The sequence below is a fragment of the Manduca sexta genome, chromosome 11 (assembly GCF_014839805.1).
Source record: "Manduca sexta isolate Smith_Timp_Sample1 chromosome 11, JHU_Msex_v1.0, whole genome shotgun sequence".
Taxonomy (NCBI): Eukaryota; Metazoa; Arthropoda; class Insecta; order Lepidoptera; family Sphingidae; genus Manduca; species Manduca sexta.
Genome location: NC_051125.1, coordinates 5,730,940 through 5,749,141, shown reverse-complemented (window position 1 = coordinate 5,749,141; position 18,202 = coordinate 5,730,940). Strand labels below are relative to the sequence as shown.

At 35.2% G+C, this 18,202-nt stretch overlaps 1 protein-coding gene across 1 annotated transcript in view; it reads right to left on the bottom strand.

Annotated features, from left to right (window-relative positions):
- Positions 1–1,513: 1,513 nt before the first annotated feature.
- Positions 1,514–18,202, bottom strand: part of LOC115442332 — a 40,379-nt gene continuing 23,690 nt past the window's right edge. The window contains exons 2-4 of the mRNA XM_030167340.2: positions 5,952–6,011; positions 3,869–3,943; positions 1,514–3,792 (exon numbers count right to left, since the gene is read on the bottom strand). Coding sequence (XP_030023200.2) covers positions 2,797–3,792; positions 3,869–3,943; positions 5,952–6,011 — 1,131 coding nt within the window. The 3' untranslated portion in view covers positions 1,514–2,796. The remainder of the gene's footprint in view (positions 3,793–3,868; positions 3,944–5,951; positions 6,012–18,202) is intronic.

Here is an 18,202-nt window from a genome sequence, read left to right as displayed (position 1 = left end):
TAATTTACATTAAGATGCCTCCGCATTTGCATGTCGGAATAACCTTTTCATAATCGTCACGTCGGTGGCTCCCAACTTGGCGATTAGCTTAATGGATTTCTCAATTTAATGAAACTCAAACTTTGTAATTGGCTTTTAAAAAGATAGGACGGAATTTACGATTACTTATTTCAAAATTTTTCGTTCTTTCCTTTTAGTTGTTGAGTTTTACTCTTAAATAATGGTGATTCTTGAAATCCATTATTTTCAAAAGGATATTTAAGTATTTAAGCTTGCACGCTTGGGATGATGACAATGATAGAAATGAAGGGTTCCTTGGGGCTGTGTGACGTTGAGTCTTTTTGTTTGATCAGGCGTTTGTTGACAACAAATTCGTTGACGTTAATCCCTAGACAATGGAACCGTTTTATCTGGGATCGGGAATGGGAACACGACCAACGGGATCCTTTCTGACCTAAACCAAATCTATAAGTTAATGTTTGCTTTAAAGCTTTCGAATATTATTACTTTTTGCAAGTCATTGTCGTCCAGTTAAACGTTGCGGGTATTAAGCCAGCTGGAGATTTGAAATAAAGTGCTCAATAGTTAAAAAAAAATATGTCAAAATGAAATAATTATTTGTAGTTAAAATCAGTTTTTATATTCATTGATAAATTATGTCGGATGACCTACGAGACGTTCTTTGAAGGGGACGGAAATGCATGAGAATATAGTGCTAAAATATTTTTTTCAGAAGTCTAAGTAAAGCTATCATTATAATTATTCATAAGGAATCTTTGTGGCTCGTAAATGACAATATAATATACTTTAAAAGCTTTATCCTCATCTCACTTAGATATTTATACCTCGTTCTAGAAAAGAAACTGAAGTTTTTGAATTTCTACTCCGAATATCATGTGGTTTTTATTAATATTAAAATAAGTACGGTTAATTAATTAGTACCAACCGCAAAGTATGCCATTCACAAAAACGATAATTTCTCGCGTTCCCTCGTATTAGATCGCTAAGAACTTTAAGCAATGTGAAAAACTTTAGTGATTTCTCTTAGGTGTCGGAATCGTTCGTTAACCGTCATTCTTCGAAGCCAGACTAAATTATATAAATTAAGAAAGTATTCGGTTTTTACGTGCATCCGGCTAAGCCGTGCCGGTTGGTGAATTCTTTCAACAATATTTTGGAGACAAAGAGTATCAGAACAATAGCGATATTTTTTGTGTTTTAAATGTCTTTGTATATAACTATACTGAAATATTACAAGTCAGTGGTGTTTTGATTTGTGGTAGACGTACTATTTAATAGAAATAATATATTAAGTATCATTATTTTGTTTAACTAAAGCAACATGAAGACTCCAGGTTAATATCGAAGTACCGATTACTTTTGGAGTTAGAGTTTTAAAATGTTAATGCCTATAAGTAAATTTGATATAGTCCTAAGGTATATTATTCTAGAGTCTTGATATCACTTTTTTGCCATCGTAAAACGTTCTTATTTATGTAAATGAAAAAGACAATTTAATTTGGCAGACATATTTATTTATACTCGTTAAAGTTCAGCTTTGTCATTTATAGCAAGTAATATCCAAGAATATGTACATTCGGAGTGAAGGTACGAAATTAATCACAAAAATAAATTAATTAAGTTCCTAACTTACACCCTAAAACAATTTTGGTTGTTACAAAACCATCGTATATTTTTCACGGGAAACATAATTTTGGTCGTTTTTCACTACTAAATAAACTATTAAGTACATTGTTCAAAGCCTGTTAACGACTTTAAACACACCATTTAAAACTACAGTGTCTTATACAGCAAAGAAGTTGAATTAAACGTTACAATTTAGAACACATGAAATTCGTTAACAAATCTTGGTAGAGGGAATATTCTGAATGTTATATAATATAATATTAATACATCCACCCGTATCATTACAAATATTTCTATTGAAGGCCAAGAAAAATATAATTTCTCTGTATGTTTTTTACAATAAATGTTTCAAATATTTACAATAGATACACTGAATTTTATTGCTGAAGAAGACATTACAAAGTTCACTAGAATGATTAAGAACGTCATGAAAACTATTATATTAAAATATATTCTAATAACTATGTTTAACTAAACAATAATAAGGACTAGTTGTAAAAATAGTTCTAGATATTTATACCGCGTCGTTTGTTTAACGATTTAATACAAGAACATTCAAAAACAAGATCTTACTAACATCTACGTCATGAATTTAGAGTGTGGAATATTCAATTATTCTTACCTGTAAAACATCATTTTCGACTTTCCAATAGATATGAAACCAAGATAATTCCAACATTTACTTATCCTGTGACACGTAGTACATTCATTTATTTACAAGCAGTACAAATCCATTTATATTTAAAAAATTATGGTTACTATTTCATTCTTAACATATTTACAAAGCTAAGTTTTCTGGTGTTTACCTTACTGTGTTTCATAAATACGTACATTTTCATATATTTTAATTTACATTTGTCTATATCTACCAAACAAAATAACGATGATAATTTTACAGCAGCATTTACAGTGAGTGTTCCAAACATTGTTCTTTTAGAGATAGCAACGCAACGCACAGCGCACATCACACAAAACACCATAATAAACTTTCACTTATTGAAGTTTTTCGTTAAAGTACGAGTATATTATATTATCACAATCAAAACTTCTTCCAATCAACCGAACATGTTCGTCTTTAATAAAAGTTCACCCAAGAGTTTAGGAACTGAAGACGGGGTCTTCTACCGAAAGCATGTCAAAGCTGTGACGTCACACTACGACATCCCGCGCCGGTTCGTTTGATGGTGTCTCCGGAGCTAAGACAGGCTGGAAGCAATGCACCGTTGGAGCAAAATCTTCAACAAGTTTTCTTTTTAAAATTGATGAAGAACCTACATAAACATTGGTTCCGGGAAATGTGCCTCGCCGTCTTCGCCTCCATAGAAAAGCAGCCACTACCGCCAGCACGAAAGCAATCATAGCTGATACACAGCCTAGAAATAACTCTGAGTCGGGAGCACGTTCTGGTACTCGTTCTCCTCGCATCGAGCTGACTAGAACAGACATGAGCCTGTCCCCTTCGCTAACTTGTACGTCTTGGACGCTTTCTGTCGACACTCGTTGAGCACGGCTAGTGTCTATCGTCATTGTCTCTGATCTTTCATTTTCTACGCCTGGTGTACGTGAAACCAATTCAACTTGGATGTGATAAACTGTATCAGGCCATAAAGACAAAGTTACTCGAGTAGAATCGGTGAATAGGTTACCCTTGAGTCCACCTCCGTCTACTTCCCAAGTTACTAAGTAGACACCTCGGGCTATCCTTGGCTCCCACGCGATTTCACCTATCACTAGGACTTTCTGGTGAATAAGGGATATTTCTTTCAGGGTCCATTTGTGTTCATCGTGATTAGAAGTGTTAGTATCGTGTGCCACCCAAGTTTCATCGGGACTGTAAATGGTAACCAAACCCTGTGGATCTACGACAAGAACTCGTAGCAGTGCTCCTTCGTTGTTCGAAGGGACTCTAGTAGCTAACGCCTGAGTTTGTATGATTTGTCGCCAAGGACCCTCTGCGGCGCGGCGCATCACGACATACACGAGTGGTACGGGCCGGGAGGGAGCGCGCGGTGCTGGGGGTGGCCACCGAGCGAGTGCACCACTCACTCGCATCACCCCTTCCCCTTTCGTGTGTATGACGGGTTGTGTTTGCGCCGCTCTTGCTGCTTCTGCGTGGAAATCGCACGCAATCTTGCAGCCAGGAAACTGCAAAAATAATAAACGAATAAGTAAGGGAATTATTTAAGTGATATGAAAAGAGCAAAAATAAACTGTAACTTACACAGATGTCTTTCTCTTCGCATACCGCACCCCAGACTTGATAGTTGGACTGGAGAAGCTCACAATTTTCCCAACACTGCAACAAACGCATACCGTTCAGAATGATCATGACACAGATTTGTAATCATTAAACGGATCTTTTGAACTCCTCTGATTTATTTGTGTTTGAGTCATTAGTGTCTACAAATGGATTGTTGGTACTGACACGGACAAATTTAAAACTTGAATGCTCATCGTAGTAACAAGCGTTAGTTTTATATGAAATATTTCTTTTTGTCAAATTAGTCTTTATAGGTGGTGTCTGGTGTAGATACAGTCGTTTGTCATTACTTTCAAAATTGGGATGAGCTCGTTAGCTATGAACGCTGTAAACATTATGTTACTGGAAATGGCAAAAAAGAGACACGTGCTACGTATATAAAGGGACAATCAAAGTCATAATAAAGTGGCATTAAAAGACCTGGGCGCAGAAATATAAGTTTACCACGATGACGACAGAATAATAAAGTTAAAGGGCTCTTAGTTTAGAACGAGATTGTACGAAGTTTCAAAGAGAAAGTCCCTATCTAGAAGTCTAGACTCATGCGGGCCGATTATGCTACAGGTAGATAGTATCATAATTGTTATAATAGTACTTTCAAATTGTCTGTCGTGTTTAATAAAATAAAGATAACTTTATTTATAATTTAGCTACCTACCATCTTTACTATCATTAGTAAGTGTAAGTTTATTAGGGCATATATTAATTCATTCTCTTTTTTAAGATATGCTATAAAATTAAGATCTCGAGCAAAACATATCCAGTCATGGTCCACTTCAGTATCTCCGTCTACAGAATTTGTCATTGGAAACACTCATTAGTTGCAGTTGACGTTAACTTGACGCCCTCACTCGCCTCGGTAAGCTTTAATAATTATAAGAACCAGCGCCAACCTCGGTTATTAATTACTGGTATTGACAAAACGTTCCGTCGACTGGATTCCGTGCAAACGTTTGAAGTGAAAATTTTATTGGTTTTAGTTTTAATTTGGCTTACATTTGAAATGCTTCGGGCTTTTTCATTTAGATTTCTATTTCCTACACACTGATTATTTAGAAAAAAGGAAAGCAAAATATATTCGGTATCGCTACTGCAAAGTATATGTTTGCTATGATATTTTAAAATGTTTTAAAGGAAGACTATCAAAGGTCAAAGGGGGGGTTAAAGAAGATGGAGGACTTAGACGTTTTTTAGAGTTTAAACCCGTGTCGAAATCACAATACTTTACTAGGCAGTGGATACATCGCACTCTTGATAAAATAATTACCCATTCCAAAATTGTCAATTTGTGGGAATTATCAGACAACTAGTTTCTGTTTGCGACCTTTTAGTTTTTTCCCTTATTTTTCATGCTATAGGTTTAATTTTTTTAACTATCTTTAATTAATTCAACTTTATAGCAACATCAAAAAAAAGGCAGCAAACAAGAATTAGTTTTCCGACGACTGCCACAAATTGTCAATTTTGAAATAGGTCATTATTTTATTAAGAGTGCGATATTGTAAATTTATCAGCTAAAGACCTAATATGCATTCTTCCATTTGACTCGTGTCGGTTCCAATTGACGTTTCAACAATCAAGTTTTACGAGAGCTTTCAATTCCTTCTTCCATAAAGTAAAATTTAAACCTTCTTTATGTTCGGCGCTGTAACTACGTCATCAAATATAATAGTCATACGTAAACTTCGAAATTTTAATTTCGTCGACTATGTTTCCTTTGATTTTTTTACTTTGAACGGTTACATCTAGAGTCCTTATAACACTGTCAGGTTTTTTAAAAATAAAGTTGTGCTAGTTACTATTACATTTGAATTTCAAGGGTATATTGTAAATATTATTTTACAAATAATGAATCTCATCCTAGAAGAGTCAACTTAAATTCCCTTCATTTTATTCTGGCATAATTACACACAATTTTTATTACTTTAAATTTGGCTCTGCAATCGTATGCAGATTTAGTGTGTCAATATATAAATGTAGATGGGTTAATGGGTCTTGTTAAACCTTTACAGCCGAGCTAAGCACATTACCCGTGAACACTCACCATAAAGCAGTCGGGGCCTTGCAAACACGATGACTCCCCGCCGGGCCGCGGCGCCGCAAACTGCGAACAAACATCACCAGTGTCAGACGAACTTTTATAACGCAATATATTTAAAAATTATCATTTAAATACCAAATTAATATAACATAAAGTTCACATCCCTATTGATAATAATGGTTATTTTGTTGCTCTATAACGCCCGAGCGGTACGGTCAAATTTAGAGGCAAATTAAATGTGTTGTAAAGTGTAATAAACGTCGATAGATATTGCTATTTGTACCTAATGGAATTATGTTATTTAGCCCGTTTATATGTATATGGAGAGAGCGTTACAGTTTTTTCATTACGGGACCGAATGGGTAATTCTTTTAAAAGCCGTGTCACAAACGATTTTCAAGCGTAGGCGTCGAGTGAACGATATTGTTAAGCTTCAGCCAAACGCCGAAAAATGGTGGCAATAAAGGCAAATTTTTGTAGCGCCGTTTTCATACAATATTATTTTAAACGTGGCTTTAGTTTGTTAGTCTTCCGTATAATCGTTGGGATTGTATTCTATTTTGCGAACAATGGGGATTAAACATAATAGGATCTAACATGAATATATTTTTTGAAGTGTTGCGCTCGTATTTTCTAATAGTAAAAGATTATTATTTTTGTTGTTTCTTCCCTGAATATGGTATGGCGGTCCATGGTCGTCTACGGTGGCGAATTCGTCTTTTTGCAATCACGGGTATTCTAATGGAAGGACAACTTTGATAGTTGTTGAGTGGTACTTTATTTACCTATACAGATGAATAGGGGACTTTTGGACTCTTTTATCTAAAAGATGGATATGCCCCCGTAGACAGAATACAGGTGTCTGATTATGCCTTAATAAATTAGCCGAAACTCGTCTTTTTATTTTCATTAATAAGATTCATTATTGGCAAAACAGCTATAACCTGCTTAAATTGTTGATTGTGACCAGCGCCTATTGTGTTTCTTAAGCGACGACTTAAAGGATTAAGGGTGTATTATCCGTTCAAGAGTTTCTAATTCCCTTCCTTCAGATTAAAATTACATCAACCGCATTGTTTTGTAAGTACCATTTTATCCTTTCAATATTTTAGAGTTATTTTATATATACGAAAATATAATAGAGAGTTTGTTGTACGCGCTAATCTCAGGAATTACTAAACCGATTTTAATTTTTTTTTTAATAATAGGATGCTACATTATTCCTGAGTGCTATTGACAATTATATCCCGAGAAAATATTTATCTTGGAATAACCTTTTCACGCGGGTGGAGCAGCAGGTTTAAGCTAGTCTTTTATAAAACTGTAATGGACGATACACAGTCACATTTTTAGTAGCTTTTAGTAATTGATTTACCATGTACTAATTATAAATATCGTTTAATATTAATGTAGTCAACGCGATAACATGAATGTCAGCCTCGACAATTTTTTATTTTTAAAATTCATTAACAACTGAATATCGCAGTTTAATTCCTCCGACCCCGATAAAAGAGGACATTTAATTATTCGACGGGAACCAATACATTGTCCGTTATCTGGACTCTTCAGAGAAGGTTTTATGCGCGATGAGGAAAAAGAAGAAAATGAATGTTCGATTCGAGCAACGAGTTTAATGTATTTGATAAAAGTGACAGGCATCTGCTTACCGTCGGTGGAACGGTCTGTTTAATTGCCTGATATGCCAATGGGGACTGTTGGGCGTACGCGCTGCTCTGAGTCAAATGTCAAATGTTTTAACGTCGTGATGAAGTTTTTATGTACCGATGGACATGTTATATTTAGGTTTTGTAATCAATCGCAATTTCTTGGAAATTATCGGTTACCAGTACAGTCAATAGGTATTTAAGTGAAGTCATTCTGTAGGCCTACATTTGTAATAGTTATGAAGTATGTAATTATATGTACTTAGGTAGAAAACGTATTTATTGAAATTAGCAGAAATATTCTCCGGTTAAACTAAATGTCATGAAATACAGTCCTTATGGCAAATTATTCAGTTAAAAGGGGTTATTCAAATGCTTCAGATTGATAATAAAACACTTAGTCACGATTTTATTACAAGTTATGCAATGATACGAAATTTTATTTATTATGTATGCATCATAAATATAAGTTACAGCCCGCAAAGCTCTTTAAAGCAAAGGTAAACAAAGATGATGCACAGATGAAAATATATTTACGAAACAAACTGGTTTAGAAAGCATGCAATGTTAAACAAAGACTGGCAAGGAAAACAAAATTACTCTTTTAGGTTGCTATCATTGTGGCTAATGACGCCAATCTGTGGCAGAGGCCATCAAACGACTCCGGCCATCCACCCGTTATTAGATGTAATCATCGTAATTTTTCACACAATTTATTTTTTTAGACCACGGTATTACATCTCAGAAGTGTTACTCCACGTCAACTAATGACGACAAAAAACACACTCGAGATTGCATACGCGTACGCAACAAAAACACGAGCTATTTCCACTACATTCTTAATCAAGCCTCATTTAAAATGGGTCTACATAAATCAAGCGAAATTAGAAAGATACTGCCGAGAGCGAACTGACTGATCTAGACTAATTACTTTAGGACCCTAAAAGTTTTTATGAAACGCCTGGCATTCGCCGTCCACGTTCCAGAATACGCTGACAATGAAGTTTTTAACCAATTCAATTACTACAAGTATTGTATCGTGCGACTTCACTGGAGGAGTTTGAAATATGAAAGTCAAACAAAATAAAACGACGTGAATATACTTCGGCATCTATAGAGGGAAGAGTGAATAATGAATGACTGTGATTGAAAACATAGCCCGTCGAGTGGTACTGTATTTGTGTTAGATGCCGCCACAGATTATTCTTTTGTTAATCAAACAACGTTTATTGAATATTATTTAATTAATCTTTCGTGTTTGACTTTAGGTGCTATTTTGATTACTCAAAAACCTTTTTTTGGTTTGAAGTATTTCAAGTAACAATTAATATTTACAAGCTTTATGAGTATATAATATTCAACGTGCATTTGTATAAGTCAAGCAATAAGGTCAATATAAAATTGTAATTAAATATATCTTAGAAGCTAACACGTTGGAATATTTAAGTTTACGAAATCCATTAAAGATAATCGTTCATAAGGCGAGCCTCGGGGCTCGGGCTGCGGCCGGGCAGGAACTAATCGATCGATGCGCACACACACGTTCGTTTACAATCAATCCATCAGCGTTTATGTAACGCGTAACTACCGATGATCTTCATTTATCATTTTGTTTTGTGGGTAGCGAGCGGACGCTCTTGGGGGTCAAATCAAAGGTCTGTACAAAACAACAGCCACGAACTTACGAAATATGATATGTAAACATTTTTTTCGTTAATCAAACATTTCGTCTTTTGAGTTTAATCAATCTTCCGTTTGACGTACCTCTCATTGTATAATTGGGGAACAAAAACAAAATGGTTACAAGTCAACGGATCCCACTCAGTCCACTTGAGGCAGCATCAATTAAACTCTATCACAAATTGCGATCTTATCGGTAACAATAAACAATTGTGAGCGCGACATTTGCATGTAACGCAGATAGGAGGAAAAACATTAAACACCTAACAGCATCCGTTGTAGAAAGAAGCAAAAACAGCATGAATTATGATTTCGCATAAAGATAAAATACAATCTAAGCTGGCGCGCCAAATGGCGAAGAAAAAATGAAATTTTCTCGACAGAACAGATACTCTGAGTTGAGGAGCGGAACAAGAAATGGGGCAAATGTAGTAAGGCCGATGTGAACGACTATTAATATTAGGAAAGAAAAATATATTTTATAGATATCTGTTTTACAAGTTACTGCCGATAGCAATATGCTAAAACGAAAAGAAATAAAAAGTCGGTAAAATAAACTTTGTGCCTTTTTCTATTCTTTGTTTTTCCCGTGAAAGATATTGTCTGCCGTTCGTGTTCGTGTTTGCGCGCGGCTTCACCCGATTAATTGAAAAATACGGAAATTGAATTCTAACTTTATATCTGGAAATATACATAAATTTAAACTGAGACTTTAACGTACTGCCGGTTTTACTTAGTAAGTTATTTTGCCAAGCACAGAGTATATTTGCTGAAGTCGTACTAGTAATAGCACAGCCAATAAACGTTCCAACATTACTCTGAAACTGCGACATCGAACTATGAAATGCTTTGACATAAATAAAAAGCGGATAAACAGTAAACACGGTAAATCTGAGGGAGTAGATCTAAAGAGTACTGTAGGGTAAACGTGGACGGTGTCTACGCGCACTAGTTGTTATTTTATTTGATCAGTACTAGGTAAACTCTATTACCGGTCCGTTTTTACTAGTTGAAATTGAATTTCAGTTCCATTCGAAGTTCTTAGTGAAATGTTATTTGATGTGGAAGGATGAAGATAAATGAAGAAGCAGTATATGGGAATAACAAAATTTAGCTGAAACGAAATGTCGTAGATTATCTTAAGAACGTAACCAAGTTGATTTTGGTGTAACAAAATTTTATATATCTGTTTAAGTATAGACCATCATTGTAGCATTATTTGGTTTTTCTAGCATGCGTCAATCAGCGTAGTACTCTCATTCCACCAAAAATCTAACGGCAAAGTTTTCTATAGCCTTACACGTAAAATACCCTTATACTTAGTTTTTTCGAGTTTTAGTCATGGGAGAAAGACAAATTTAGACACAAGGATACAAAAGGTGATATATTTATTGATTTACTTGCTACATGATATATTATTGTAACAGATAACATGATATGACACACGGCTGAAGGCATGCGGGATTTTCAGTTAAAGCGCGGGAGGCTCGTCCTTGCTTTTTGATTATAATACTCTCGCGCGTAGACCGTGCAGCATGAGTTATGTTATTTATTTGTCGTATGTTTTATTACATTATTTATGTCATTAACTAAATACAGGCAGACCTCGACTTACGTCGTTTCGATTTACGTCGCATATTTCGAGAACCTAACATGCTGTAAGTACGAGGACTGTCTGTATATGCTTTTTAATAGTCCTATAATTACTTTCTTGAAAAAAGATTCGTTTTGAATCATATACGGGAGTATATTTTATGTGCGTAGATACATTTAATTATTTGTGAAGATATCCCGCAAAAGGCATACAAGACGTTGGTTTTACAATTCAGTGGTGTAAATCAGACAATATTTCGTTTTGTGTGAAAGAAACAAATGACGACTCATTGTTTCTAACAGAATGCGTAGGCAGAAAGTTGATTTAATAAGTCATTTCATTTTATAATACCTTGGGCAGGTAACTGAACGTACCGTCATAAAGCATAGGACGTAATAAACATTAATGAAAAATATGTCCTTGTTGGCAATAAAAGATGGCATCCAAATCATTAGGTCCCAACCACGATATGAATTTTTCATGAAATGTGGAGTCTTTCGTACATTGCGTTGAGTAGAGCATTATTATTATCTGTTCCATCCATGGTTCAAGTTTTTGCAATCGTTTGACAGACCACAACAATTTTGTCTCGACTTTAGAACAAGACTCTAAAAGACCTTTCGCCAACTTGTCGAATGACGGGAGACAGAATTTGCTAACAACTTTTAGAGTATAGCGCAAGAATGAGGTCCTCCAATAAAAAGTTATAAACAACTATTATTGGAATGGATTATATTAAACGTCTCAAAATATTACTTACACAAGCAAAAGTGTTGACCCATATTACTTATGGACGCATCCTGCCAATTTGCTTTATTGATGTTATATTATAGCATCATTAATTTTTTATACCCTTTGCCTTTATGTTGGGCCGCCTGTAATTATGATGATATGGGGCTGTAGTCCTAAAACTATTTTTAAATTACACCAATACTGTCTAAAAATCTGCTCCAATATAATGTTAATATGTACTACAAGCTTAATAACTTGATTGCTGCCCGCGTTGTCATAAATCGATAAGCTTTTTGAAGAATTTGTATTATAAAATATGGTAATAGATATAATTATGCAGCACGGGTGATCTTCGATTCAACTCTCGCCTTTGCTCATAATTTTTGTTAATAGACGTTACGATGTTTTATTCAGAGTAATAACAGTGACACATCGTACATACTAAACAAAAGTATTACAACGCGAAGACAATGTCAAATGTGGGCTTATATCACGTACCCCGTAATCGCGATGATTGTAGAGTCGGAAACTTTAAGCATTTCATTCTGAATGAACATTTAAATAGGGATTTAAATACGGACAATGTCACCCGCTCCGCTCCGGAGTATCCGAATAGAAAGCTGAATTAAATCAAGCTGCCACAGCTCTGCAGACCTAACAATGATATAAATGGTCACAAACACGTACCAAATTTGATCATGCGGCGAATAAATTAAATGGGAACACAATCAAGGATTAAATTACTGCTTCATTCTGCCTCCCACACGAGCGGGCGTTGCGACACATGTGCGACACATTGGTCGCAGCTCGCAGCCGCAGCCGCAGCTAGCCGCCCGTTATGTATGTAGGTGCCTTAACATATAATATCGTGGCACGTTGCGCGGCTCGGCGACCGCATATAAATGCACTGAGAGCAAATAAAACGGTGCTATAATTTCAAATCATACGGACAGAGAATGGGTGTGGACGGCGCTCTCATTGTGTGGAAATGATGTAACCGCTATTAAAAGTGTGGGCCGTATCCCTTGAATATTTCTTGCAACGAAGACGTCGTAGGATCATATCGGTATTTTATATCTCGGCGGAGACAATAGCGTACATTTCCCAACAAGAAAACAGGCTAGGCAGTCACTACGTTAAGTGGTGCCGGTTTTGACATACGATATTTGCGTCCACTTACAAATATTATTCTATGACGATTATGTTATTAATCAACGTACAGTTTAGAAATGCGATAGCTGGTCATGACGAGTAATAAATATACGTCGTTATCCAAGTGTAAGTTTATTAATAAAATTTGTATCCAAAAATACATAATCGATGGTAGTTTTATAGCCAACATCTTACACTGTCACAAATGAAACAACGACGATAAATTTAAATAGTTTATGTAAAATAAAACGGCCACTTTTATAGCACAGTAAAGCATTTTGGAATTAGTAACGTACAAAAACAATATTTTGTTAGTGCTATAAAATTTCCAATTTATTTGATTTGCCATCATAAATGACTTCGATGGACAAAATTATTGCCAGAATCAGTAATCATGAATTTATAAAATGGACACGCTGGTATCATGTGATATATAGTAGTTTCCGAATATATCATTGATTTTAAATCAAAATCCAAATTGGTATTGACTATAAAACAACTTAATGTTATTTTATCCTAAGAAAAGGATGGACGTTAGTTGAGGTCCGAAAAACTATAATTTGTTAGAGAGTGTTTTTACAAGCCTGCATCTGGCAATCAATTTGTCGTTAACCCCACTCAGGAGACGGTGACAAAATGTGTTTCCTTACCACATTGTAAGAAAACACATTTACTTTATTAAATACTGATGTAACTATATGAAGAAAATCTACTAAAGTATATTATGTGAAGCCCTAACAAATATTAGGCATAATATTATTGTAAAATTATTCTTCGCTTTAATTAAATCAGTGTTTTGGATATAATATATAATAAACTGACTCTTTATACGGCAAATTTATATTATCCTACATATATGTATTTAAATCCATGCCTTTTACGATGGGCTCAAGTAAAGGATTAAGCGAAACTATTACGTATTTGCTTTCGAAGAAATTTCTTGTTTATTCGTCGAGAATTCTAATTTGGGATTTATAGCATTTTAGTTCATAAAGTGTGTATACATAGAACATTTAATGCTTAAGCCTCTCTATATATCGGGTTAAATACATAGCTTTTGTGTAAACATTTGTCTGTTGATAAGATCGTCTATGACACGTCATGAATACCGATTAGCGCATTTTTTTCTCGCTAACCAAACAGTTTTTTCCGCGAAATTCATCGAACTTGAAGGACATTCTTGTATCCGTTGGGGATAATATTATTCTATTTCGTCCCTTTCTTCCATCTGGATCGCGTATACATCTCTCCTTTTCCCGCAGGCCCTGTCGCTTTTTGTGTGTCTCACAAATGCTGCGGACCATGTGACAGATGTACGCATGGTTGCGGTTGCTAACGAAGCATGATTCGATTGAAATAATCAATCATATTTCTGATGATTTGACTTTTGTGTATACGTGTAACGGATGGATTATAGATAAGGGAGTATTCGTATGCATTTGTAATGAATAATTGTTGAGCGAATTTACATTGTCATTTTAACAAATAGGTAAGTACATTAAAAACGTTATTACATTACCAAAAACCCAAGAAAATCTTAACTAATCTATAAAACCGAACCTCTGGCCTTATGTCGATATTACTGCCCTAATAAGGCTATCACCCGAATCGTCAACCTTATTCTTTATGGACACACTACACTCACAAAAATAATGCACACTATTAAAATCGATCTTATCTCGGACATAAATGAAATGAGATAAAACTTTAGAAGGAAATGCAGCATGATAGTAGAAACCTTAAGGTATATCGACACCAAATCCGATCGGGGCAATGCGAAAATTATCCGCAAGCGGCACGGTCGTGTAGCATTGTGGAGGCGTAAAGAGGTCTCAGAAATGGTTATGTTTTGCTATGTATCTGATTTAAACATTGACGTGTCGTTTGTACAGCTTACAGTGAGTTAGATGCGATCAATTTATTTCTATTTATGGTTATACGGTGGCAGTTTAATATGAATAATACAACAAATGATTTTTATGTTCTAACTAAGTTCTGTTGGGAGAAGATATTCTATTTTTGAAATAATTTTGAGAGTAATAATGGACGTATATACGTGAGATGTAGTCTAGACATTTGAAAACCAAATTAGGTGTATCAAAGATCAATGGATACCAGGCCTATGATCAAACAATTCCCAAGAAATGTAAGTCAGTATATAGGCGCCTGTTTTTATTGTCATATTTTTATGGATATTTGAATTCGCAATTTCAAAATTCCCAGATTACTCATTATTATAAGAGTTTTGCATTGAAGACTAGCATGAATCATTATTCAAAGCTAGCTAACACGGGTTGATAGGTCATCTGTTGGGCACAAGAGTATATCATTTACAGACGAGGTCAACCTGTTACGTGAATTTATATTAGAATAAACCTATTTTGATCTAAAATTTTCTCAGAATTTGCCGATCATGAAACATTGATTCTCATAGTAATATCTATAATGGAATATAATATCAGAAGCACTACAAATGCTAGTGACTTACAGAATCAACGTTATATTACACACATTTTCCTCACGAGCGAACCTATCGATCTGAAACGTGAACAATACGGATATCATTAGTCCAAATGTACTGTTGCTCGAAACAAGCTTCGTATCACTACTGAATCACGATAATAGAAATTCCCATCGACGGAATAATACATTTTTAAACTCCGGAATTAGGCGCCGTGTGAATATATTTTATCAGTAGAGTTTTTTTTCTCATAAAATATTTAAGCGATACCAACATTTTATACATGAAACTGGTTATTATTAATGCTACTTTATGTGATAATTTGATCATCTTTCAATTCGCTCTGTGTAAGCTGAAAAATAGATGATAATATTAGTATAGAAATTTAAAACCCTTAGAAAAGATCGGGCCTTCGCGGGGTAAGTTCGGACTCCGTTCTAATAAAGTTTCTAATGCTAGTATTATAAGGTCCACAAAATCAAACAGAAGTCTCAAAAATGTTAAAAAGAGCGAAATCCACCTCTTTTGTTTCAATGCACATAGCGCACCCGTTCTTGGTCGTAGCATCAACTGTGGTATATAGGTTGGAGCAAAAAAAGACAGCGTAGCCGCCTACATAGCTTAAACTAAGAAATAACCATAGATTCGTGGTATTTTTTTTCGTAATACGATCTTACCCCGTATCCGATCTTACCCGAACGCACCTTATATAATTTTTGCTTTTCTTGTTATAAAATTTAAATTCCAGACAAGTGTGTTAAATTTTGCCAATTTGTATCATGTCTAATGCCTTCCTGGCAAATCGTAAGGCAGTTTATTTGTTGCCTAGATCACGATAATACCGTAAAAATATTTCTACTCAGAAAAAACCTCGAACAAAGGTGTATAAGGTCTATTTATGTGACATTAAGATTACGAGAATTTTCAAACATTCGGTTCCGGAACATAGCCGGAACCCGCTGCGGTACAGAGGTCACAACGAGATTAACGCTACATTTATAAAACTAATTTGGAACGCGGCTTTTTTACGCGCGCGTTTACGAGCGGCAAAGCCTAACTTATCAAAGCCCATATTTCAGAGCACGAAATAAGAAGAGCAATTAAAGGGTTCATAACCGGGTAAGTAATAGACCGCGTTCTCCAATGTTTATGTAGGCAGTCGTGTAAACAGTAGCGTTAAAAGCAAAGACATACGTTTAATCCAAGACAAACAGGGTGAAAGAATTACAAGAGTAGGACAAGCACCATAAAGTTCTCTCTTTCTTGAGGGTAAACAGCGCTGTGCGCGTTAAGTGAGGTAATCCCTGCTAGGTACAGGAACTATGTAGACCTGTTAAGGCGAAGGGCAAATTCAAAATGCAAAAGGCTCACTTAGAAATTCACAGTTGGATTTAGATGCAACATGCATATGCATGAAGCTCACATATTCATAGACGTCCTTCGCCGTTGATTTGATTAATGCGTTTGATCGACTTTAGCATGTAGTGATATAAAGTCTTTTTTACACTATTTTGCACTTAAATTTTTTACGATTATAATTGTCATTAATCATTGACGTATATTCTATAGACACAAACGTCCATATAAACTATTTGTTCAATATCTGAAGTAAAATGGCAACAAAAACGTCACTGGTATAACTTATTTATTCACTTGAACAACAAATAATTGAACTTGACTAATATTTTTTATTCACATCCAGGTTTGCACTTAGACTCGCATTTTTATATTATAAGCGCCACTCCATACACGACCACGAGCATCAATATTGATACCATACTAATATCAGTTTGAATGGATGACAGTTCAATTCAGTTGAACACAGTGAATGTTCGAAACGCCAAATCTAGTACGTAGTACCTATATACCTACCGATGCTATTAACACAAAATCCATAATTTCGAAATAATCCAATACTCTTTCTTTATAAATAAAAATACGTATACAACTTCGCCTTAACCGCCGCGCATCCCCATGATTTGCAAAAGTGGGCGTACATCGCAGACACTTAAGTACTCTAGTTCTGCCGCTAATTGTGACTCCACCTTGTTTTAGTCCGCATCAGCGACTACGAACAAATGGGCGAAAGGAACAAGTGGTAGGGGTTACATGTCATATTTTATGTAAAAGCGTATAGTTTTTGCGTAGTGCTAGTGGCACAGTGAAGCCATCTTTGTTTTAAGCCCATGACATGTATACAACTGTTTTACTAAAGTTTTCCTATCTGAAAATATGTTATAAGCAAATGAGACATTACAAACATGTAGACATTGTTTTAACTAAAACGAGTGTAAATAAATTTACGTCTTTTTCCTAATTGAATTACGTTTCCTCTAGAAAATGACAAACTGACTAATGAAACGCGGTTTTGTACCCCGACTGCCGAGTAATCACAACGGATGTTTGTTCAGACGTAATTATGTGTAACAAGTTCAATAAACACAATCCAAGAGTACCAAGGTGGAAATAATGAAGTCTAAAACAATGAGTATTTACAATTCACGCAGAATCACAATACCTACATAAATTTTCGCATTTACTCGAATGCTATAGAAAGAGCTAACAAGACGAGGAAGCTCGGCGTTCACTTGGTAACTAGCTAACTCTCAGCTGCTTAATTTATAGCCAATTAAGTTAGTGTTAAGCTAAATAAACTGACACGAAGATAGCACAAGTAACCGTAATACAAAATATCCGCCCCCGGCCGCGGCGAGCAGCCGACGAGTTTGTGTAGGCGCATGTTCCAACTAAATCCTTGTCGACGGATAACATTTTAAATAACCCGGTTTATCTACCGAGCTTTGATATTGTAGCACCGATGACAACTACACGAGTATTTGATTTATAATATTAACTACTAAGACAGAAAGTGCACTTTAGAATTATAGCTTTGCGTTCTGTCTTTCATTATTGCTTATTCAATTGACTTCCAAATGAGGATTAATAAGGATTTATGTTCGTTGAAACAGAA